The sequence below is a fragment of the Diadema setosum genome, chromosome 18, assembly GCF_964275005.1.
Source record: "Diadema setosum chromosome 18, eeDiaSeto1, whole genome shotgun sequence".
Lineage (NCBI taxonomy): Eukaryota > Metazoa > Echinodermata > Echinoidea > Diadematoida > Diadematidae > Diadema > Diadema setosum.
This window is the reverse complement of record NC_092702.1, coordinates 760864-788467: the sequence shown is the minus strand read 5'-3', so window position 1 is coordinate 788467 and position 27604 is coordinate 760864. Positions and strand designations below refer to the sequence as shown.

General features: G+C 39.1%; 1 protein-coding gene across 1 annotated transcript; it reads right to left on the bottom strand.

The window, feature by feature from the left end:
- Positions 1-11582: 11582 nt before the first annotated feature.
- Positions 11583-12341, bottom strand: LOC140241582 (uncharacterized). The gene has a single exon (XM_072321316.1). It carries the CDS (start codon positions 12339-12341, stop codon positions 11583-11585), a length of 759 nt encoding a protein of 252 aa, XP_072177417.1.
- Positions 12342-27604: the final 15263 nt, after the last annotated feature.

Below are 27604 nucleotides of genomic sequence, written 5' to 3'. Positions count from 1 at the left end.
GGTCGAGTATATAAGGTCATGATTCAGAATGAATATTTACCTCTCGGCAAAACAAGATGATGATTCCCTTGAATTGTGTTAATAATTTGATATGCTTGCCGTATAGGCCTTTGGCACATTTTCCCTTAAGCTAGAAAGGATTTTTTCCTGATGTCCGTCAGGGTTCGATTCAGTATCTCATATCAATTTAATACTGCGCACGTCTTTAATAGGCTCGTTTCTGAAGCGAGATAGCTTTTGCAAGCTGTTTTATACTGTGTAAATCTCGACAACTATAGTTGAGTACCAGACCAGAGTAGTTGTCGTGGTAGCCTCCTCATCCGCCACCCTCTCTCATCAGTGGCAGACCCGGTGGTGTTTGACAAGCGCGTATGTATCCCAGACCCGGTGGTGTGTGACAAGCTTAGTGTGAGAGCCAGGCCCGATGGTGATGTACTTCATCAAGTGTTCGATTCAGTATCTGATATATTATGCCTTTTAGAACTGTGCTTCTGAACTGAATAAAATTCGACAACTCGAGTCGAGTACCAGATCAGAGTAGTTTTCATGGTAGCCTTATCGCCCCCTATCCTCCCTCCTCGGCTGTCTTTTCCGAGAGTGTCACAAGTAGCTCAGAGCTAACATCGAGATATCCTCATTTCTCCTACAAGGAAAAATGAAATATTTTCGACCACACCATGTACAAATTTTAAAGGTATATTTTCACTGAGTGCAGTGATTTATAAATGTTCTAAATATCACATTTGATGCATATTATGTGTACTTCAATCGTATCACAAAACAACCTACCCTGTACAACTTTAGCAATAAAGCCTAAGATATAAGGAATATCACTATTTTCTCACTAAACCATATAACTGCAGATGGCTTTGGTCCAGAAACATTTTCATCATAAATATTGTTGACATTTTGTATATTTAACAATACTGGACATTGATTATACTGATTCAAATATTTACATTAGTTGTTTCTATCCTTAACTAATATTCCAGAGCTATTTTGAAGCACTAAAGCTAGGGTTGTGTTTCATCATCTACCATTAAATAATGCCTTTAAACAGAAACATTAACATGAAAAAGTAGTAGGTACAGACAACATAATCTCAAAGTGCCCCTACTGAATGAATGCCTTGTAGAAAGTGTCTGAAATGCAGTGTGTGTTTCTTCCTTCCCCATTCTAATAAATCAGAGAGTGACTAAAACGCTTTTAGGCAGTTTAACGTCAGTCATGTCAGTGATTGCATTTCGTGACTCACAAGAAAATCGGGCCAATAAGAAAACCTCTTGAACGTGATTTTTTTTTTCACTGAGTTTTCTTGAATAACAATTCGTGCTCTCCTGATGAACACAGAAGGCGTTTGCATATTTAAGTGTTAGTATGCCAGAATGTTGACTATGAGGTATGATTCATGTACATCTTGAGTAGGAATAGTATACACGTAATTGACAAAACAGGATTTACCTAACCCTGCGATATGCAGCAGAAAGTAATTGTGAGGAACAAACAGAACAAAAACGCAATCAGTAATGCTCAAGGTTTTTGTAACATTTACATGAATTTAATCGCCAAATGCAGCATTGTTACACGATGAAACATTTGCAAATATACCGACATTACACAATTCAAGAGCTCATTGTACAAAGGCGTTTCAAAACCAACGGCAACATGCCCCCGGTTTCATTCAGAAACTGTTAATTCAATTAATACAACAATTTCAATCAAATTTGGAGTTGATTTCTATTCATGAAGTAAGGAAGTTACTGAGATAATTCTTTTTAATGGTTAATGACAACATACTCATTTGAAATATAATTCACGTTGAAATAGTTTAACATTATTGCATATCCTGGGTCAAAGTTTTCCCAAATCGTAGTCAGGTTCGATCATGTAGGCCCTATGTATAGCTTGTTTTCTTGACTCAAGCGTATATGACCTATTTCAAATGAGACAAATAGTGTACATGTTAAAGAAGAGCCGAAAAGCAGTCAAAAGGTACTGCTGCGATATCTAGCCGAGAGTGAGCTATAAATTTCTGTTTGTATTACATTTAGAGCGGCTGAAGGCTGCCGAGTCCACGTCCCACTTCAAATCGAGATCTGCTTCCGTGAATAGTAAAGTGGGGCAATCCCAAACTTAACATCACCAACAGTAATCTGGTCTCCGTCCTTTTTTATTTTCTTGGTGCGATATTTGGCCAATTGCGACAAACGAAGACAGGGCGGAAAATTTTCTGATGACGCTAATTGTGAGACTGCGCGGCCAACGCGAAAAGTTTCGTGTATGGCAGTTCTGGGCACACCGCAATCCTCCAGTGTCACGCCCTCGTACGGCTTGTCAAGTACACCGAATCACCATTGCGAGTTGAAAAAGAGTCCAGAACAGCAACAACTGCCAGGGCGACATCCAGTCCTGTATACATGGAGTTTTCTTTTCACCGTCTGTGTGGGGATTTCGACTTCTTCTACAGTGGTGTTTGTTCATTGTCATTTGTGCGTGGGTTTGTACGGCCGCTCTGACCTAGACGACTTTTGATACAATTCAGTATGAATGTTTGGTGATAATTATTCTTTTGTAGGATTTTTTTTTTCTCCGAAGCCAGCGTCCATTCTTCCGTTCTTAGTGCTGTCTTTTGTATTAAACCGTAAAACACCTCGGTCGTCTGTGTGAAACAGATTGTCTTTGACAAGAGTATGGAATCTCTTACAGTTTGCGTTTCCTGCCATTTGTGCGACTGCTGTGCCGTAAACAATTCTTTCAACTTTTGGTCGAGTTGAGTTAAGTTCAGTATTTAGTATGGATGATTGTTTTTCGGTAGCGTAGGAAATTGACAGTTTATCAAACGTTGGTTGACTGGAATTGTGGATATGATTAGGTATGCTTCCATAGCATTCTTGTTTTCCGAAGCCAGAGTCCATCTTTTTTTCCGATTTTGATTAGTGATATATAGCTGGAACAGTATTGTTGTCACTTGGAACCGAATTCTATTCAAGTCGTCTTCTCGAAGAAGATTGACGAGACGGAACTAGCTTAGTAAGAGAATGTGTTTAACATCTAAACTTGTTCGCTTGCTCTGCCTAGGACAGTAGTTGTCTGAGCTCTCAAATTGTCCACGGCTGCTCTGCCGTAGACAATTTAGTTTTCAACTTTTGGTCGAGTATATAAGGTCATGATTCAGAATGAATATTTACCTCTCGGCAAAACAGGATGATGATTCCCTTGAATTGTGTTAATAATTAGATATGCTTGCCGTATAGGCCTTTGGCACATTTTCCACGAAGCTAGAATTGATTTTTTCTGATGTCCGTCAGGGTTCGATTCAGTATCTCATACCAATTTAATACTGCGCACGTCTTTAATAGGCTCGTTTCTGAAGCGAGATAGCTTTTGCAAGCTGTTTTATACTGTATAAATCTCGACAACTATAGTTGACTACCAGACCAGAGTAGTTGTCGTGGTAGCCTTCTCATCCGCCACCCTCTCTCATCAGTGGCAGACCCGGTGGTGTTTGACAAGCGCGTATGTATCCCAGACCCGGTGGTGTTTGACAAGCTTAGTGTGTGAACCAGGCCCGATGGTGATGTACTTCATCAAGTGTTCGATTCAGTATCTGATATATTATGCCTTTTAGAACTGTGCTTCTGAACTGAATAAATTTCGACAACTCGAGTCGAGTACCAGATCAGAGTAGTTTTCATGGTAGCCTTATCACCCCCTATCCTCCCTCCTCAGCTGTCTTTTCCGAGAGTGTCACAAGTAGCTCAGAGCTAACATCGAGATATCCTAATTTCTTCCACAAGGGAAAATGAAATATTTCGAAGACACCGTGTACAAATTTTAAAGGTACATTTTCACTGAATGCAGTGATTTAAAAGATGTTCGAAATATCACATTTGATGCATATGTGTACTTCAATCGTATCACAAAACAACCTAAACTGTAAAATTCTTGAAATAAGGCCTAAGATATAAGGAAATATCATAATTTTCTCACTATACCATAACCGCAGATGGTTTTGGTCCAGAAACACTTTTATCACAAATATTGTTTACATGTTGTACATTTAACAAAACTGGACATTGATTATACTGATTCAAATACTTACATTAGTTGTTTCCATCCCTAACTAATATTCAAGAGCTATTTTGAAGCACTAAAGCTAGGGTTGTGTTTCATCATCTACCATTAAATAATGCCTTTAAACAGAAACATTAACATGAAAAAGTAGTAGGTACAGACAACATAATCTCAAAGTGCCCCTACTGAATGAATGCCTTGTAGAAAGTGTCTGAAATGCATTGTGTGATTCTTCCTTCCTCATTTTAATAAATCAGAGAGTGACTGAAACGCTTTTAGGCAGTTTAACGTCAGTCATGTCAGTGATTGCAACTTGTGACTCACAAGAAAATCGGGCCAATAAGAAAACCTCTTGAACGTGATTTTTTTTCACTGAGTTTTCTTGAATAACAATTCGTGCTCTCCTGATGAACACAGAAGGCGTTTACATATTTAAGTGTTAGTATGCCAGAATGTTGACTATGAGGTATGATTCATGTACATCTTGAGTAGGAATAGTATACACGTAATTGACAAACAGGATTTACCTAACCCTGCGATATGCAGCAGAAAGTAATTGTGAGGAACAAACAGAACAAAAACGCAATCAGTAATGCTCAAGGTTTTTGTAACATTTACATGAATTTAATCGTCAAATGCAGCATTGTTACACGATAAAACATTTGCAAATATACCGACATTACACAATTCAAGAGCTCAATGTACAAAGGCGTTTCAAAACCAACGGCAGCATTCCCCGGTTTCATTCAGAAACTGCTATTTCAATTAATACAACAATTTCAATCAAATTTGGAGTTGATTTTTATTTATGAAGTAGTTAAGTTACTGAGATAATTCTTTTTAATGGTTAATGACAATATACTGATTTGAAACATAATTCACGTTGAAATAGTTTAACATTATTGTATACTGGGTCAAAGTTTTCCCAAATCGTAGTCAGGTTCGATCATGTAGGCCCTATGTATAGCTTGTTTTTTTGACTCAAGCGTATATGACCTATTTCAAATGAGACAAATAGTGTACATGTTAAAGAAGAGCTAAAATCAGTCAAAAGGTACTGCTGCGATATCTAGCCGAGAGTGAGCTATAAATTTCTGTTTGTATTACATTTAGAGCGGCTGAAGGCTGCCGAGTCCATGTCCCACTTCAAATCGAGATCTGCTTCCGCGAATAGTAAAGTGGGGCAATCCCAAACTTAACATCAGCAACAGTAATCTGGTCTCCGTCCTTTTTTGTTTTCTTGGTGCGATATTTGGCCAATTGCGACAAACGAAGACAGGGCGGAAATTTTCTGATGACTCTAATTGTGAGACTGCGCGGCCAACGCGAAAAGTTTCGTGTATGGCAGTTCTGGGCACACCGCAATCCTCCAGTGTCACGCCCTCGTACGGCTTGTCAAGTACACCGAATCACCATTGCGAGTAGACAAAGGAGTCCAGAACAGCAACAACTGCCAGGGCGACATCCAGTCCTGTATACATGGAGTTTTCTTTTCACCGTCTGTGTGGGGATTTCGACTTCTTCTACAGTGGTGTTTGTTCATTGTCATTTGTGCGTGGGTTTGTACGGCCGCTCTGACCTAGACGACTTTTGATACAATTCAGTATGAATGTTTGGTGATAATTATTCTTTTGTAGGATTTTTTTTTCTCCGAAGCCAGCGTCCATTCTTCCGTTCGTAGTGCTGTCTTTTGTATTAAACCGTAAAACACCTCGGATGTCTGTGTGAAACAGATTGTCTTTGACAAGAGTATGGAATCTCTTACAGTTTGTGTTTCCTGCCATTTGTGCGACTGCTGTGCCGTAAACAATTCTTTCAACTTTTGGTCGAGTTGAGTTAAGTTCAGTATTTAGTATGGATGATTGTTTTTCGGTAGCGTAGGAAATTGACAGTTTATCAAACGTTGGTTGACTGGAATTGTGGATATGATTAAGTATGCTTCCATAGCATTCTTGTTTTCCGAAGCCAGAGTCCATCTTTTTTTCCGATTTTGATTAGTGATATATAGCTGGAACAGTATTGTTGTCACTTGGAACCGAATTCTATCCAAGTCGTCTGCTCGAAGAAGATTGACGAGACGGAACTAGCTTAGTAAGAGGATGTGTTTAACATCTAAACTTGTTCGCTTGCTCTGCCTAGGACAGTAGTTGTCTGAGCTCTCAAATTGTCCACGGCTGCTCTGCCGTAGACAATTTAGTTTTCAACTTTTGGTCGAGTATATAAGGTCATGATTCAGAATGAATATTTACCTCTCGGCAAAACAAGATGATGATTCCCTTGAATTGTGTTAATAATTTGATATGCTTGCCGTATAGGCCTTTGGCACATTTTCCCTTAAGCTAGAAAGGATTTTTTCCTGATGTCCGTCAGGGTTCGATTCAGTATCTCATACCAATTTAATACTGCGCACGTCTTTAATAGGCTCGTTTCTGAAGCGAGATAGCTTTTGCAAGCTGTTTTATACTGTGTAAATCTCGACAACTATAGTTGAGTACCAGACCAGAGTAGTTGTCGTGGTAGCCTCCTCATCCGCCACCCTCTCTCATCAGTGGCAGACCCGGTGGTGTTTGACAAGCGCGTATGTATCCCAGACCCGGTGGTGTGTGACAAGCTTAGTGTGAGAGCCAGGCCCGATGGTGATGTACTTCATCAAGTGTTCGATTCAGTATCTGATATATTATGCCTTTTAGAACTGTGCTTCTGAACTGAATAAAATTCGACAACTCGAGTCGAGTACCAGATCAGAGTAGTTTTCATGGTAGCCTTATCACCCCCTATCCTCCCTCCTCAGCTGTCTTTTCCGAGAGTGTCACAAGTAGCTCAGAGCTAACATCGAGATATCCTCATTTCTCCTACAAGGAAAAATAAAATATTTTCGACCACACCATGTACAAATTTTAAAGGTATATTTTCACTGAGTGCAGTGATTTATAAATGTTCTAAATATCACATTTGATGCATATTATGTGTACTTCAATCGTATCACAAAACAACCTACCCTGTACAACTTTAGCAATAAAGCCTAAGATATAAGGAATATCACTATTTTCTTACTAAACCATATAACTGCAAATGGCTTTGGTCCAGAAACATTTTCATCATAAATATTGTTGACATTTTGTATATTTAACAATACTGGACATTGATTATACTGATTCAAATATTTACATTAGTTGTTTCTATCCTTAACTAATATTCCAGAGCTATTTTGAAGCACTAAAGCTAGGGTTGTGTTTCATCATCTACCATTAAATAATGCCTTTAAACAGAAACATTAACATGAAAAAGTAGTAGGTACAGACAACATAATCTCAAAGTGCCCCTACTGAATGAATGCCTTGTAGAAAGTGTCTGAAATGCAGTGTGTGTTTCTTCCTTCCCCATTCTAATAAATCAGAGAGTGACTGAAACGCTTTTAGGCAGTTTAACGTCAGTCATGTCAGTGATTGCATTTTGTGACTCACAAGAAAATCGGGCAAATAAGAAAACCTCTTGAAAGTCATTTTTTTTTTCACTGAGTTTTCTTGAATAACAATTCGTGCTCTCCTGATGAACACAGAAGGCGTTTGCATATTTAAGTGTTAGTATGCCAGAATGTTGACTATGAGGTATGATTCATGTACATCTTGAGAAGGAATAGTATACACGTAATTGACAAACAGGATTTACCTAACCCTGCGATATGCAGCAGAAAGTAATTGTGAGGAACAAACAGAACAAAAACGCAATCAGTCATGCTCAAGGATTTTGTAACATTTACATGAATTTAATCGCCAAATGCAGCATTGTTACACGATGAAACATTTGCAAATATACCGACATTACACAATTCAAGAGCTCATTGTACAAAGGCGTTTCAAAACGAACGGCAGCATGCCAGTAGTATGATCATGTACCGGTAGACACCTTAAATCCTGCCGTTAACACGGGAGTCTATGGCAGGATTCAGGATCGTGACGTCATCAGTCCTGCAGTTAACACGCGAGTCTATGGCAGGATCCATGACGTCATCAAGATGTCGATTGCGCAATACCATCATCGATGGTGCAATAATCAATTGTTGTAGTTGTTCGATATTGTTTATAGAGGTTCTAATCGCGGAGCATGACGGATAAGCCTCATAGACAACAATAGGAGGAGGAAATTTTGAGGATCAGTCGTGGAAATTAATCAATACAAGATTCCATAGAGAACAAAATGAAGAGAAAAAGCCAAAAATATGTAGCAGACTCGTAGAACTCTACATAATCAGTAAGCCCCCTTCTGCATTGTCTATGCAGTGGATGGTTGCCGATATTTTCATCGACAAGAGCAGTGTGATTAGGTGCATTGTTGCCATTTTGTGCTACCTTCGTGTTAGTTGGTTGCAGATGTACATAATTATTATTATGTCTATTTTGCCCGTGCTAGGTTCGCTAACTGAATGAGTTAAAAGGGGAATATCTCTCTTTTCCAATATAAACATGTGGGTAGTTTTAGTCTTGGAAATATGGGTTATGAATATTGCTTTATCTCAGGGCTCTACATAGAATTACATGTTGCTTCTTAGGAGTCTTGGCCGGTAATGTGATCTCTGTTGCTTCGTTGTTATTATGACGTTATATCGTTTTAGTTTTTGCCAAATGAATGAGGGAATTATTCTGCTTTCTTCCGTTTATTGCACGTTATTTTTTTTTGTTGTTGTTGTTTATTGGCCGTATGATAATTTGACGCGATAGTAAAAAACACTTCCATATCGACAGCAAAACTCCCACAGGTACCAAACGATGTGTCATTCAACGAAAATATTGGTCCTAGTGTGGGCTCTTTATTTCTGTGATGAGATTGCTATTGTCGCATGATGCGTTTTTTTTCGCTTAGAGCAATTATGCGCTCTTAATTTGCAAATAGTAAAATGCGCTTTAATCCCCATCCCCCATTGTTGTTTTTCACGTGCTAAGATTTAGCTCTCAAATTACATGCTCTTTCCTATTTCATGAGAGGTTTGTCATTATGTCACTTAGGAATGTTACAAACCTGAACCCCCACCTCGACCAGTACTGTACAGTCCCTTTAAACTCTGTTGAGGCACGCAGGTCTACACAAGCAGCCACCAATTCTCTGTGATTGTCTACAACTTGAGCGTTACGTACGACTGTACTCTGTTGGTATTATATCTCCAGTGACTGTATATCTCGCATATTATAGTTACCTAAATCAAGATTGCTATTGATAGTAACCGCTATACTCATATTCCCAGTTGTACCTGCTGTTGCGTCTTTAGATTGATCATGATTACACAATTTGAATTCATGTTCAAGTGCACAGGTCGTGCTGCGTTTGATGTCCATGGTTTCATGGCAGAAAGATCATTCCATAAGGGATTCACAACTTCTGTGAAAACGGATTTTGCGGATGGCGTTGGTGAACATTAACACCTACACATCAGCTAACTATACTTGTCACGTATTAAAGCCTACTTCTTCAACATTTCCTCTGAAGATAATCTTCTATAGCGGTAGATCAAGTTCTGCGTTAAATAGGGTGGTTCTATGGTGTGTTTTCTTTTTGTCATACGCGAGCGTGCGCCCCTATTGTACACTGTAAACATGGTATTGTTTTCGATGTATATTGCCCAGTGACAAGAATTTTCCCCACAAAGACAGAAACAACGATGAAAGGGGATGTCATTAGCTTCATCAGTCCTAACAAGGCGATCAGAAAACGTCACATTACAGTTGAGTAGTTTTTATACCTCTCAAACTTTGATATTACTTCGTAACTGTGTGAAAAACCATGCTCGCATGACGTAACAACCGACCCCCGTCATTAATGTTGAGTCGTGTATTTGAGGTGCAGAAGGCAACATGCGTGATTTCGAATAGACATTTCCTTGTGAAAAACAAATTAAATGTCAGGTTTTGTCTTCTTAGACAACAGTTACATAATTGCTTTGTTCTTTTCTATCATAATTAAGTTCATGTTATGTCCATTAAGAATATATATATATATATATATATATATATATATATATATCTATATATATATAATATATATATATATATATATATATATATATATATATCCTCCATCCACAGAAACCTGCGATTCCAGTAATGTACTGTATGAATATATACTAGTAGTATATTGAATATATAGTATATTTATATAACTGTATGACGCAAGATAAAAAAAAAACTGATAATGTATTGGAATATCGCATGACATCATTAAAAAGTGTCACGATATTGATGTTCAGAAAAAAGAAACCAACGACAGAAGAAGCGTTGAGTTACCCAGATTAATCAAGTTCATGTTGGAAGTGACATTATCGTTGTAACGCCAGTGTGTCGTTAGTACAAGATGGCGACCTGATTTGTTCAATAATATACATTGACTCAACGCATGGAGCAAGAAAATCTTGTCAGTCACACTCGGGTTATCACGCTAATTTCATGGTTTGTGTATACGAGAAATGATTGTATGAACTATCTGTACATATAAATGTATGCATGGTATTCACGATACCAATCCTCGTTTCTCCCAACTACACACACTTTGTGATAGCCGCTGTTTTACCGACATTCTGTCACGTTTAGTGTACTCTGGAACTCTCCCACATCTATTTGTCGCGTTCACTTTCTACTTCGACTTTCTTCAACGCTTTACCGTTACAGTTCAAGCACACACACAAACACCCCCACCACGACAGCAGCATGATCATGTGGACGACACCCTCGAAATGACGAAATTCACACAAAGTTTATTTGTTTGTTTCTCTGTTTGTACTTAATTCAACTTTCAGGCATTGACATAAAATGCGACAAATATACTTGTATAAATAACCATAAATATTGGAAGAAAACAGGTTAGAGCTTACAACTCGTTCGGAAATGTGGTGCACGTATATGTATACTAGATTTGATTTTCAATCAGTCAGGGAGGTGGTTGCTTGTACCTCCTTGGTCGGACTTTGATAGAAATAACTCATTGGATATGTTTGGTTATATCGTTAGTAACCTTCACATATCCTCAGTGAATCAGATATGATCACATCAATAACGATTTTATAATCACATATGCAACATAAATTCTCAGTCTTGACAGAAGTCGTTATAGACTGTATTGATTTACTTTGCTTCGTTCAATTTTCTTGCAGGATTTTGATACCTGCAATAAGCAAAGTTTGTATAATGAATGACATACCGTAAGGTGTCATTCTTCACATATTTATTTACATGTATGTACATTAAAAAAAATGAAAATCATAATAATTATATGACAAGTAATTCACGGATGAAATCATGAGGAAAATGAATGGATATCGCGCGCTTATCATCTTAAATAACTCCCACTGTCAAATTATTTCCTTTGTTCACAGAAAGTAGTACTAAGAAGATGGACAGTGGTTGAGGATAACTTGGTCACGTTGATCATTTATTAATCCCATGTATAATATGTATTAGGCATGACACACTTAACTCCACGCAGTTTGATTCGTGAAAGTTATAACTATCTTTCCGACACACTTAGATATCCAGGTAGGTCGTAGAAACATTATCTTCGAGCACCTTTCGTTTCGGGTAGAAATAGGAGAAGGAATTTCTGGCCTGGGAGTAGGTGGAGATACCATTGTCAACGACACGAAAACCGGTATTCACACCACCAGATGCTGTTCTAGATCTCAGAACCTCCAGGTACACATCTTTGGTAATAACATTCTGTTTCTTACTGACTCCCTTGCAGCTGAATTTATCAGTTGCACCGAAGCAGTAGTAGGTCTTACTACAAAGTGCCACGATTCCATCACCCTCCCACTCAACTTTGAATAACCCAGGAGTACGCTTATCATGCCTGGCTACTTCTGGTGTGTCGTTTCTCGGGAACCAATTGCATTTGTCAGCTTCATATTCCTGTCGCATGTGTGGTTTGACAATGTTGTCTATGGAGTCGCCAGAAATAGCCATATAAGCTGAATCGGTATCCATCTCACACAGCTGGAAGTCCGATGGGTCAATATATTTTAGAAGAAAGTCATAATAGAATTGGAGCATGCGTAGTTTTGCCAACTGGTACACAGCGTGGCCAATTTGCACGGGAAGATCTAGTTTTATTTTCTGTTTTGCTAAGTCGACTTCGTAACAGTCTTCCCCTATCGGATTCAAGTCTCGATAAAGAATGTTGTTAATGTACCTCTCAGCTTTGTTTTCATCGCAGATTTTGACGTTTCGATGCTTCAGTTTGTTTGTAATTGTCTTGCCATACGATGAGTTTCCGATCAATTTCATCGTATCCGCGATGATTTTCTTTGAAGGATCTAGGTCTCCAGCTCGCCGTGCGTCAGACACTTTCTCACCAAAATCTCTAAAACACGCCTTGGATTCAAACTCGACAAACTGATAGATTTTCGTAACCACCAAACCATGACTGAGATACCATCGCAGCAGAGGGGTGTACAACAGTATGTTTTCACCAAACATACTCCCGATCAGACTGCGACGAGGAGTATTCATGATTCCGTGCTCGTTAGCGTACGATTGCATGAGGTCTCCAATGTCCTCTCTGCAAATATTGACATTCTTGAAGATAGGACACATCTCTGAAAAGGACTGCTTAAGCTTTTCAGGGACATGGATATCGCACTGTACAAAGCCAAAGAGTGTTCCGTTTGTAATGGCGGTTAAAATTTGATCTTGAGTCATTCCACGACGGAACTTGGGAGAGGGGAAGTTTTCGGAGAGGAACGCACTGAGTTCAGGATCAATTTTGCGCCTATCTCGATACTCACACTCCCAGATGGAGACGCATTCATAACCTAGACTTTCGATATATCTCCGCTTTTCTTCGGTTTTCTTTAACAAATCATTCATTGATTTCCCCAGTTTCTGGTTTTGTGTTTGACCCTTTGTCAGATGACAGGGATGACCGTGAAAGTAACATCCGTTAAATTCGAAGACTTGTTTAGTTTTGGAGCAGAATCCATCTACTGGCAATTGAAGGGGGCCTAGTCTTTTCTCTGTGTTGTTCCCGGCATGGCGTATGTGAATGCCTCGGCGATGCGCTTCGTACTGCAACCACTCTTGGGCAATGGGATGTTTGGATTCTGACTTAAAATTGTTCTCCAGTTTTCGTCTAGAATATTGTCCCGTCGGCATATGTTGCATTATCGCCCAAAGATAGAGGGCATTGGCATCGAAACCAATCACTTTTTGACAAAACTTACCTCCACGAATTTGGGTTACACCACGTTCGTGGTAACGGTGGAAGATGATGGAGGGTCCTCCAACTAGATTATCTCGAAAGGTATAGTAGAGGTCTTTGTCTTTGTCAGAAATGAGACTGAAGTGGGCGTCTGGGCTACACTTCATAAGATATTTCATGGTAAGACCAGGAACCGAAATGCCATCTTTAAATAGGTCGACTGTCAGACCTCGATAGAAGGCACGCATTTTCTCGATCGCTTCGATGAAAGGTGTAACATCTAAATTATTATACCATATAAGGTAGTCCTTGAGACACGTCATGTTATTGTTCTTCCAAACACTCTGGCAGTGCAAGTACTGTTCATAGGAAAACTGTTTACCGTTAAGATTATCTTGGAAGGCCTCTATTGGTGGTAGCTGACGTTCTTCTAGTTTGTCGAGTGAATCAACCCAACCGTGAGGAAAGTAACCCTTACTCTCCTCACAGTCATAGGCTTTGAGAAATGCGGCGTACGAGAAGCCCGGAGCGAGAAAATTTGTAATATCAAGAAATTGGAGATTGCCAGTCTTAAGAGCCATGTGGTTATGATTCCTTTTGATGACATAATTGACCGGGTCTTTTTGCAAGAGAGCGGGGTAGAGATACTGTTTAATCGCGTTGATATCGTATCTACCGGAATTGAAGCCAACCACGGGTAGTTCGGACAAATAGTTTTCAAATTTATCTTTCAGTTTGATGAGATGTGTAGGTTTTTTAGCTTTTTGGTCATCCATCTCACTCTCAAGTTGTTTTGTTAGTTTCGTCGTCTTTTCTTCCAACATCTCGATGATATCTGCGTAATCAGACTTCAGTTGAGACAGTGAGCTTTGACTTACTTCTAATAGATACGTGACCATATCATCGATCAATTTTTGTGGATCTCCGTCAGACACAAGACAAAAAGGCTCCTCATACCCGGGCACGTTTGAATTTACACTTACGCTCATGGGGATATGCCTGCTGGTGTATTGGAGTTTACCCGTCGGTATGTCTGGTTTGCTCTCCACTCTTTCAAGATAACATTCCATATCGAATGTCGCGAAGAAAGGGAAGAATCTCCGACTTTCATCGGCGTCGATTCTCTCATCCGCCAATTCCTCCCAGATGGTTGGAGGATTGTGAAACGTAGACATACCTTTGGGAAAGATGAACGAAGTTCCCGAAGCATTGCAAGTTGTTTCGTGGCGGAGCAAACTTCTCCTTGTTTTCCACAGTTTGCTACATTTTCGACACTGGTAACTCTGACAGTAGCGCTCAATATCTGTGATATAGCTGAAATGGTTGCCATAGAGATTAACAAACATGGTATTGTCATATTTGTCCATACTACGTCGAACAAGCGTCGCCGTGACCTGATCTATTTCTCCATCATCCTCATCACATTCTTCAGTGGGATGTACAGGGTGTAATTCATAAACAACGACATTGACCTGAAATAATTCCTCGATCTTATGGAGCTCGCTCAATTTGACCCCCTTAAATTCCTGCACTGGAGTATCTTGACAATACCGGACGAACAATGCCTTGCTCATCTTTTCTAGTGACTTACTATCACAACCTTTTGCCAGTGCGATACATCTAAAAAGACACAAGTTATCGTCGTAGGAATGCCCACTGTTTTGATTTTTTGACAGTGAAACGATGGCTTTGTTCTGACTTATATACGAGGGGAGATCTACGCTCTTTCCAATAGGATGATCTGTAAGGCGCGAGATGTAAAACGTTACATTGGTGATATGCTGAACCACCCATTTAGAATCTGGGCGAAGGGAACGCGCATATTCCAATGCATCTTCACCCAAGAAAACATCCGTGAATTTCCGAAACGAGGTTGTATCTCTAACGAGGAAAGGTGCGTCAAACAATTTTGTGTTTCTACTGGCATAATAATGCCTACATTCGTTCGTTTCATTATTGAATAAAACAAATCCATAGGATGCGTTGATTTTGAATGCCGTAGATTGAAGGTTGAACACTGCCACGGCTTTCTCTCTCAGCACGTCATTGTTCAGAGCAGGCAGATGAAAATTGTACCAGCGGTAGACTCTTCCAACAGACTGTCTGTCTTTGATGTGGCACCAGTGCTCCTTGTAGATTCTTCCAAGACATCCGTCTGGATCGATATGTTGGGGAAGTTCGCAGGGTCCAACACTCCCTAAGCAATTCCCTAATCAATAAGATATACCAAAAAACAAATAATAATGAAATTAATAATACGAATATTATCATCATACAATTATATTAGACCTTTCAAATATCTGTACATGTATACAATTTCAAAACAATCGAAAATAAATAATTAAAATGTTCCCTCAAAACATGTTTCCAGAGATAAAAAGTGGCGTAATAATTGACATTCAATAATATTAGATAGGCTAAACAAAATCATTGCATACTCTGTGTATACTATATGCAAAACAAAAAGCAGTAAAGTAACAAATTTAACTTAAACATACTTATTATACTACTACTTGAAAAATACATATGGAAAGAACAATAACATAATATTGTCCTCTTGTTATATATCATATTTTTATATATTTTTAATATATTTATATGTATATATTTTTTATACATTTTTTTAATGCATGTACTTTTTTGTCGATGACTTTCTTGGTAATCTCTGGGTCTGGGGCCCAAGGTCAAGGATTTGAGACCGGGTTGAAATATGAAGGTTTCGTCTGTTTGTACAGGTCCTGAACAGTGTTTCCGTTATATTCACTCAGTATCCATTTTGATACCCTATTTCAACTACATTTGTATATATATATATATATATATATATATATTACAATGTCGTATATGTATTTTAATTGTAAAATGAACAAGTTCAGCTATTGAGCTGCATGTTCCTTTTGTCAATAAACCTATATCAAATTGAATTGAATTGAATTTATCATTATATTATCATAATTATACTATTACAATTATTACATATTGTCCTCTTGTTATGTTATTCTCTTGTTATATCGATATAACAAGAGAATAATATGCGCATGGCAATGCACATAAAACCAATGTACAATTCGCACGATGTATACGTACATACAGACCACTCTTACAGTCCCTAAATGGCGCTGATATATATTTCTTCTTTTTAATTTTACGGAAAGGGTATCATAGTTAGTGCAGCATGAGGACATCATCAGGGTGAAAAATTACGAAATTGTTCGTCTCATGACATTATCAAGAGTACCATATCATCTGTCATTATCATTTTCAGTATTACCACTGATATTCTTATATTCATTCACTGTCACCTTACATATAGCACAATCACGCAATCGATTCGGTTTCTGAAAGTACATATATCGGATGATTTCATTGCTTTACCCTATTATTTTTCCTTTCCTTCATAACTAACATGAATGATAACACATTTCCAGTACTTACCCTCTTCGAGGGGATCGTCTCTCTTGACACATTTTGTCGATGTTGATATGTTTACTCGATGATGTTTGATGTGTCTCATAAAGGGCTTCTTCCGGTCGAACACTTGTCCGCAAATGTGGCAACAGTATGTATCCGAAGAACGATGCATCCTCTTGATGTGTTCGTTTAAATGCTTTTTCGTCACGAATCTCGCTTTACAATGGGAGCAGTCGAATCTTTGTTCATCCTCTCCTCGAGTAGTTATGGCATGCATCTTCTTCTCGTGATGTCTCAGGTTATCCATCCGAGTGAAAGTGGTCCCACAAGTGTTGCACACGTACAATATCCGTTGACCGTGGAACATACGTTTATGACGTAACATATTTGATTTTGTGGTGAATACAGCTTCACACACATCACAATCAAACGTTGTGTCCAGCTCCATTGGCTCCATACTTTCCATGGTAACAGAAGAAATCCAAGATGTACTGTTACCGCTGATAAACTTTCTACAGGGAGCTAGGGGAATGTACAGTATAGAGCGTCGGTCAAATGAAGAACCACTGAAGAAGACTTCGTTGTGTTGATGTTCACGGGACGACGGTTGATCAGCAAATGAGCTCCGATCAAGTTCTACCTCGTATTTAAATCCACCGCCGTTAACTATGAACGAAATTTCATTGTTTTCATAGTCTCCATGGCAACAACAAACATCCAAGACAAACCGTCGCCAAGCAATACGCTTTCTACGAGAAGGGGGATGTGCTGTAGACGATTCGCCAAGTGCCACTGAAGGAGAGTTCGTTGTGTCGATGTTCACGGCATGACGGTTGATCAGCAAATGAGCTCCGATCAAGTTCTACCTCGTATTTAAATCCACCGCCGTTAACTATGAACGAAATTTCATTGTTTTCATAGTCTCCATGGCAACAACAAACATCCAAGACAAACCGTCGCCAAGCAATACGCTTTCTACGAGAAGGGGGATGTGCTGTAGACGATTCGCCAAGTGCCACTGAAGGAGAGTTCGTTGTGTCGATGTTCACGGCATGACGGTTGATCAGCAAATGAGCTCCGATCAAGTTCTACCTCGTATTTAAATCCACCGCCGTTAACTATGAACGAAATTTCATTGTTTTCATAGTCTCCATGGCAACAACAAACATCCAAGACAAGCTGTCACCACGCAATAGTACGCTTTCTACGAGAAGAGAGATGTACCATAGACCCTTCGTCAAGTGCCACTGAAGGGGAGTTCGTTGTGTCGATGTTCACGGGACGACGGTTGATCAGCAAATGAGCTCCGATCAGGATCTACCACGTACTTAAATCCACCGCTGTTATTAACGAGAAAAAAAAATGTGATATCATAAGCGATACATAACGAAATGGTGGATAAGTCGTGTCGTCACAAGACTCGTTGGTAATCGATATTTCGGGGTATGTGATATGTACTCATGCGTGGTACACCATGATATAATATTCATAGAATCACTAACAATACCTTCTCCAAATATCAGCGTGTAATCAAGTAATTGTGGCGACCACGCACCTCTCACAGTTACTAAAACATCACAGTCAGAACAACATGTAACAAGCAATAACTAGAAACAAAGCATTTACTTTGTTTTCGTCATCAAAATCATCAAATCTCTGCAGTGTTTTGCAAGGTGTCACTTTGGTCATGTTAAGAAAAATGACGTACACATTTTTATCAAACCTTGTATTTCGGATGACAAAACAAAAAAAAAATCCAAAAACAATCGTCGAAATGACTGCTCATATCTATCAGGTTCGAATGTTGTACTCGTACCATACGATGCACTTTTAAACTGACATAAAGTTAAAACAGTAACACAACAGGGGAGATATAGCTACCCATTAAGGTAACCCACCCTACAACATCGAACTGTACTCAAATTGTTTATAAAATTTTCGTCCATCTATTAGTGCTCGTTCGTATTTTTAACAGTCTTATTTACATCTCTTTCATAATGAACCATACTCTACGTACGTTCCATTTTGTGTTCTATGCTACTTCATGTAGGCCTACATGTACTTTGATGAGACAAAGAGATTTCCGGGTTTCCAGTATACTTTGTTCTGTTGAATGATATGATTATGCAGAGGTGTTGCCTCCTAATCCACTTAACAAACGTACATACACAACGATAACTAAATTCTAGCATTCCATAAAATGTTTCTCCCGAAGGTGAGAAAGTATGCGCACATCAGTATACATGTCACCTGTTATGTTAGGCACGTGACAACCAGGATCTAGCTACGCCCATACAACCACCAGACCTGTGATTGAGTGCAGCCGTAATAGCGTTGAAAATTATAGCACAGTACATGATAGGCAAGTTAGAATGCATGTAAAAATTCCCGAACGTATGTGACTTACCAGTATAAACGTCTTGGTGTTCGACATATATAGTATCAGCGTGTAGTGGTTGAAAGTAAAATGACGAAGAAGCCCCACTCCTATTTATGCATCTCCTTCACTCAGTGCTACCAAGAGAGTTCTATCACGGACTACCTGTCAAAACTTGTCCGGACAAGAAGAGAGAGTAAACTGTCCCCCGTTCCGGTGAAGGGGTTGGGTGAGAGAGTGAAGACCCGTAACCATGGAGCTACCAAACTGTAAGCACAAGGGCTCCTAAAGAGATCGATGCAAAGCAAATTGATACAATAGAACGTCGCGAAGAGCGAACACACAAGCGGGGAATTCGAATGCAGGGATTAGTGTAGATGGTATTGATTTGTTGGAGGAATGCTACACAGACAGCACTGTATACAGATCAGCCTTTAGTGATGACTCTCGCATCCACCCGTGTACTATACCAAGGGTTGACATCTACCAGCAATTATTTCAACATAATACATAGCATGACCTACTTCGAAGATTCTGTCGTGAAGCAAAAAAGTGGCGATTACTTTTCAGAGGGTGGTTAGTTTTACTTTGCGGGATGATCTAACGGACGGATATAATTATACCTGATGGTTTCTATTCATTGTCTTTGAACTAGGCCTTCAAGCATCTAAAAATCACAAATAGTTCGGGATCACCATTTTATCAGGCTGGTTGCTTATAGAGATCCACCAATATAGAAGAATTCGTAGACGAAAGACGTGTAGCTCGCGAATAATCAGGGTGAGGGAATATATTTACTGTGTATAAAGAAAATGTAAAATGATCCGTTATGAAACCTGAAAGTTGGTTACACTCCACATTTTCACGTGCCAAATAGGTCCTATCGGGCAACATTGAATGACATATCGATAGGCCTATGAATCAAGTACATTGTATATAGTCTCTTTCTGTCATGTCTCCTTGCTAGCAATGCTTGGTGATATGTTGTCAGTACCCGTACTCTGTTTTAACAGTTATTACATAGTAATAATGTATTGACTTCCTTTTTTGTGTGGGCTGAGTGGAAGAGGAAAGCAAGAGAGACAAAGAGATGAGGGAGACCTCCAGAGTAAACGTGGTAGAATGTCGGTTAAACACGCAAAGTGTGTGTTGCACGGGAGATGTAGTCAGTCGAGCGTGGTTATGCCAAATCTTCTGTCTTTTGAGCAATGATTGTAAGTCTTGTGCGGATTTATCGATTGATGGCGGGGCAGAGAGATCTATGAGCGATTGCGCAGTCCACTGAGGGCCAAGGAAGATGACTCACATCGTCTCAACCTGACCCGACATGACCCGCGTCTCGAAGAGTAGAAAACCAAAGGGTTACGAATATGCCGAAAGTCTAAGAGGAACTTATACAAAGTACCTGTTTGTATTTCAGATAGTAGAATGAGTTAATTAATGATATTCCACCATGTATAGAACTGACACCGTACTGTAAGAAAAACAATCGAGATTGATTTTTTGTACGTGTACTCGCCAATCTCCTGTGTACAGTTGTAGGTCAATACCTATACAGCATATTCAACGAAGGACGGTGGGTGTCAACGGTCACGTGATAAAGCAAAAAATCGAATGAACTTACGAAGAATGATATCTGACAGCTATAGGTTGTGTGATTTTCGCGCACATAGCTTGAATATTCAACGACAGACAAGTGTCAGACGGTCACGTGATAAAACGAACAAATAAAAAATGAAGTGCGATTGATGATTAAAAAACAACAAACAAACAAAATCCAGTCCCACTACATAATTTAACTCAAATTACGATCGAGTGTCTATTGTCTTCTTGGTGACTGTGCAGTTGGAGACTTTTTTCTTCATCAGCAGTATAGTTGGTGTATTAAACATACCTGTATAACAATCCCCTTCACGGATTGGTAACATTTACAATCATACGCAAACCATGAAACTAGCGTGATAACCTGAGTGTGACTGACAAGATTTTCTTGCTCCATGCGTTGAGTCAATGTATATTATTGAACAAATCAGGTCGCCATCTTGTACTAACGACACACTGGCGTTACAACGATAATATCACTTCCAACATGAACTTGATTAATCTGGGTAACTCAACGCTTCTTCTGTCGTTGGTTTCTTTTTTCTGAACATCAATATCGTGACACTTTTTAATGATGTCATGCGATATTCCAATACATTATCATTTTTTTTTATCTTGCGTCATACAGTTATATAAATATACTATATATTCAATATACTACTAGTATATATTCATACAGTACATTACTGGAATCGCAGGTTTCTGTGGATGGAGGATATATATATATTATATATATATATATATATATATATATATATATATATATTTCTTAATGGACATAACATGAATTTATTATGATAGAAAAGAACAAAGCAATTATGTAACTGTTGTCTAAGAAGACAAAACCTGAGATTTAATTTGTTTTTCACAAGGAAATGTCTATTCGAAATCACGCATGTTGCCTTCTGCACCTCAAAAACACGACTCAACATTAATGACGGGGGTCGGTTGTTACGTCATGCGAGCATGGTTTTTCACACAGTTACGAAGTAATATCAAAGTTTGAGAGGTATAAAAACTACTCAACTGTAATGTGACGTTTTCTGATCGCCTTGTTAGGACTGATGAAGCTAATGACATCCCCTTTCATCGTTGTTTCTGTCTTTGTGGGGAAAATTCTTGTCACTGGGCAATATACATCGAAAACAATACCATGTTTACAGTGTACAATAGGGGCGCACGCTCGCGTATGACAAAAAGAAAACACACCATAGAACCACCCTATTTAACGCAGAACTTGATCTACCGCTATAGAAGATTATCTTCAGAGGAAATGTTGAAGAAGTAGGCTTTAATACGTGACAAGTATAGTTAGCTGATGTGTAGGTGTTAATGTTCACCAACGCCATCCGCAAAATCCGTTTTCACAGAAGTTGTGAATCCCTGATGGAATGATCTTTCTGCCATGAAACCATGGACATCAAACGCAGCACGACCTGTGCACTTGAACATGAATTCAAATTGTGTAATCATGATCAATCTAAAGACGCAACAGCAGGTACAACTGGGAATATGAGTATAGCGGTTACTATCAATAGCAATCTTGATTTAGGTAACTATAATATGCGAGATATACAGTCACTGGAGATATAATACCAACAGAGTACAGTCGTACGTAACGCTCAAGTTGTAGACAATCACAGAGAATTGGTGGCTGCTTGTGTAGACCTGCGTGCCTCAACAGAGTTTAAAGGGACTGTACAGTACTGGTCGAGGTGGGGGTTCAGGTTTGTAACATTCCTAAGTGACATAATGACAAACCTCTCATGAAATAGGAAAGAGCATGTAATTTGAGAGCTAAATCTTAGCACGTGAAAAACAACAATGGGGGATGGGGATTAAAGCGCATTTTACTATTTGCAAATTAAGAGCGCATAATTGCTCTAAGCGAAAAAAAACGCATCATGCGACAATAGGAATCTTATCAGAGAAATAAAGAGCCCACACTAGGACCAATATTTTCGTTGAATGACGCATCGTTTGGTACCTGTGGGAGTTTTGCTGTCGATATGGAAGTGTTTTTTACTATCGCGTCAAATTATCATACGGCCAATAAACAAAAAAAAAAAAATAACGTGCAATAAACGGAAGAAAGCAGAATAATTCCCTCATTCATTTGGCAAAAACTAAAACGATATAACGTCATAATAACAACGAAGCAACGGAGATCACATTACCGGCCAAGACTCCTAAGAAGCAACATGTAATTCTATGTAGAGCCCTAAGATAAAGCAATATTCATAACCCATATTTCCAAGACTAAAACTACCCACATGTTTATATTGGAAAAGAGAGATATTCCCCTTTTAACTCATTCAGTTAGCGAACCTAGCACGGGCAAAATAGACATAATAATAATTATGTACATCTGCAACCAACTAACACGAAGGTAGCACAAAATGGCAACAATGCACCTAATCACACTGCTCTTGTCGATGAAAATATCGGCAACCATCCACTGCATAGACAATTCAGAAGGGGGGGGGGGCTTACTGATTATGTAGAGTTCTACGAGTCTGTTACATATTTTTTGCTTTTTCTCTTCATTTTGTTCTCTATGGAATCTTGTATTGATTAATTTCCACGACTGATCCTCAAAATTTCCTCCTCCTATTGTTGTCTATGAGGCTTATCCGTCATGCTCCGCGATTAGAACCTCTATAAACAATATCGAACAAAAACGTTTATTGCACCATCGATGATGGTATTGCGCAATCGACATCTTGATGACGTCATGGATCCTGCCATAGACTCGCGTGTTAACTGCAGGACTGATGACGTCACGATCCTGAATCCTGCCATAGACTCCCGTGTTAACGGCAGGATTTAAGGTGTCTACCGGTACATGATCATACTACTCATGCCCCCGGTTTCATTGAGAAACTGTTAATTCAATTAATACAACAATTTCAATCAAATTTGGAGTTGATTTCTATTCATGAAGTAAGGAAGTTACTGAGATAATTCTTTTTAATGGTTAATGACAACATACTCATTTGAAATATAATTCACGTTGAAATAGTTTAACATTATTGCATACTGGGTCAAAGTTTTCCCAAATCGTAGTCAGGTTCGATCATGTAGGCCCTATGTATAGCTTGTTTTCTTGACTCAAGCGTATATGACCTATTTCAAATGAGACAAATAGTGTACATATTAAAGAAGAGCCGAAAAGCAGTCAAAAGGTACTGCTGCGATATCTAGCCGAGAGTGAGCTATACATTTCTGTTTGTATTACATTTAGAGCGGCTGAAGGGTGCCGAGTCCATGTCCCACTTCAAATCGAGATCTGCTTCCGTGAATAGTAAAGTGGGGCAATCCCAAACTTAACATCAGCAACAGTAATCTGGTCTCCGTTCTTTTTTGTTTTCTTGGTGCGATATTTGGCCAATTGCGACAAACGAAGACAGGGCGGAAAGTTTCTGATGACGCTAATTGTGAGACTGCGCGGCCAACGCGAAAAGTTTCGTGTATGGCAGTTCTGGGCACACCGCAATCCTCCAGTGTCACGCCCTCGTACGGCTTGTCAAGTACACCGAATCACCATTGCGAGTTGAAAAAGAGTCCAGAACAGCAACGACTGCCAGGGCGACATCCAGTCCTGTATACATGGAGTTTTCTTTTCACCGTCTGTGTGGGGATTTCGACTTCTTCTACAGTGGTGTTTGTTCATTGTCATTTGTGCGTGGGTTTGTACGGCCGCTCTGACCTAGACGACTTTTGATACAATTCAGTATGAATGTTTGGTGATAATTATTCTTTTGTAGGATTTTTTTTTCTCCGAAGCCAGCGTCCATTCTTCCGTTCTTAGTGCTGTCTTTTGTATTAAACCGTAAAACACCTCGGTCGTCTGTGTGAAACAGATTGCCTTTGACAAGAGTATGGAATCTCTTACAGTTTGCGTTTCCTGCCATTTGTGCGACTGCTGTGCCGTAAACAATTCTTTCAACTTTTGGTCGAGTTGAGTTAAGTTCAGTATTTAGTATGGATGATTGTTTTTCGGTAGCGTAGGAAATTGACAGTTTATCAAACGTTGGTTGACTGGAATTGTGGATATGATTAAGTATGCTTCCATAGCATTCTTGTTTTCCGAAGCCAGAGTCCATCTTTTTTCCGATTTTGATTAGTGATATATAGCTGGAACAGTATTGTTGTCACTTGGAACCGAATTCTATCCAAGTCGTCTGCTCGAAGAAGATTGACGAGACGGAACTAGCTTAGTAAGAGGATGTGTTTAACATCTAAACTTGTTCGCTTGCTCTGCCTAGGACAGTAGTTGTCTGAGGTCTCAAATTGTCCACGGCTGCTCTGCCGTAGACAATTTAGTTTTCAACTTTTGGTCGAGTATATAAGGTCATGATTCAGAATGAATATTTACCTCTCGGCAAAACAAGATGATGATTCCCTTGAATTATGTTAATAATTTGATATGCTTGCCGTATAGGCCTTTGGCACATTTTCCCAGAAGCTAGAAAGGATTTTTTCTGATGTCCGTCAGGGTTCGATTTAGTATCTCATACCAATTTGATACTGCGCACGTCTTTAATAGGCTCGTTTCTGAAGCGAGATAGCTTTTCTAAGCTGTTTTATATTGTATAAATCTCGACAACTATAGTTGAGTACCAGACCAGAGTAGTTGTCGTGGTAGCCTCCTCATCCGCCACCCTCTCTCATCAGTGGCAGACCCGGTGGTGTTTGACAAGCGCGTATGTATCCCAGACCCGGTGGTGTGTGACAAGCTTAGTGTGAGAGCCAGGCCCGATGGTGATGTACTTCATCAAGTGTTCGATTCAGTATCTGATATATTATGCCTTTTAGAACTGTGCTTCTGAACTGAATAAAATTCGACAACTCGAGTCGAGTACCAGATCAGAGTAGTTTTCATGGTAGCCTTATCACCCCCTATCCTCCCTCCTCAGCTGTCTTTTCCGAGAGTGTCACAAGTAGCTCAGAGCTAACATCGAGATATCCTCATTTCTCCTACAAGGAAAAATAAAATATTTTCGACCACACCATGTACAAATTTTAAAGGAATATTTTCACTGAGTGCAGTGATTTATAAATGTTCTAAATATCACATTTGATGCATATTATGTGTACTTCAATCGTATCACAAAACAACCTACCCTGTACAACTTTAGCAATAAAGCCTAAGATATAAGGAATATCACATTTTCTCACTAAACCATATAACTGCAGATGGCTTTGGTCCAGAAACATTTTCATCATAAATATTGTTGACATTTTGTATATTTAACAATACTGGACATTGATTATACTGATTCAAATATTTACACTAGTTGTTTCTATCCTTAACTAATATTCCAGAGCTATTTTGAAGCACTAAAGCTAGGGTTGTGTTTCATCATCTACCATTAAATAATGCCTTTAAACAGAAACATTAACATGAACAAGTAGTAGGTACAGACAACATAATCTCAAAGTGCCCCTACTGAATGAATGCCTTGTAGAAAGTGTCTGAAATGCAGTGTGTGTTTCTTCCTTCCCCATTCTAATAAATCAGAGAGTGACTGAAACGCTTTTAGGCAGTTTAACGTCAGTCATGTCAGTGATTGCATTTTGTGACTCACAAGAAAATCGGGCCAATAAGAAATCCTCTTGAACGTGATTTTTTTTTTTTTCACTGAGTTTTCTTGAATAACAATTCGTGCTCTCCTGATGAACACAGAAGGCGTTTGCATATTTAAGTGTTAGTATGCCAGAATGTTGACTATGAGGTATGATTCATGTACATCTTGAGTAGGAATAGTATACACGTAATTGACAAAACAGGATTTACCTAACCCTGCGATATGCAGCAGAAAGTAATTGTGAGGAACAAAGAGAACAAAAACTTATCAGTAATGCTCAAGGTTTTTGTAACATTTACATGAATTTAATCGCCAAATGCAGCATTGTTACACGATGAAACATTTGCAAATATACCGACATTACACAATTCAAGAGCTCATTGTACAAAGGCGTTTCAAAACCAACGGCAGCATGCCCCCGGTTTCATTCAGAAACTGTTAATTCAATTAATACAACAATTTCAATCAAATTTGGAGTTGATTTCTATTCATGAAGTAAGGAAGTTACTGAGATAATTCTTTTTAATGATTAATGACAACATACTCATTTGAAATATAATTCACGTTGAAATAGTTTAACATTATTGCATACTGGGTCAAAGTTTTCCCAAATCGTAGTCAGGTTCGATCATGTAGGCCCTATGTATAGCTTGTTTTCTTGACTCAAGCGTATATGACCTATTTCAAATGAGACAAATAGTGTACATGTTAAAGAAGAGCTAAAATCAGTCAAAAGGTACTGCTGCGATATCTAGCCGAGAGTGAGCTATAAATTTCTGTTTGTATTACATTTAGAGCGGCTGAAGGCTGCCGAGTCCATGTCCCACTTCAAATCGAGATCTGCTTCCGCGAATAGTAAAGTGGGGCAATCCCAAACTTAACATCAGCAACAGTAATCTGGGCTCCGTCCTTTTTTGTTTTCTTGGTGCGATATTTGGCCAATTGCGACAAACGAAGAGAGGGCGGAAATTTTCTGATGACTCTAATTGTGAGACTGCGCGGCCAACGCGAAAAGTTTCGTGTATCGCAGTTCTGGGCACACCGCAATCCTCCAGAGTCACGCCCTCGTACGGCTTGTCAAGTACACCGAATCACCATTGCGAGTAGACACAAGAGTCCAGAACAGCAACGACTGCCAGGGCGACATCCAGTCCTGTATACATGGAGTTTTCTTTTCACCGTCTGTGTGGGGATTTCGACTTCTTCTACAGTGGTGTTTGTTCATTGTCATTTGTGCGTGGGTTTGTACGGCCGCTCTGACCTAGACGACTTTTGATACAATTCAGTATGAATGTTTGGTGATAATTATTCTTTTGTAGGATTTTTTTTTCTCCGAAGCCAGCGTCCATTCTTCCGTTCGTAGTGCTGT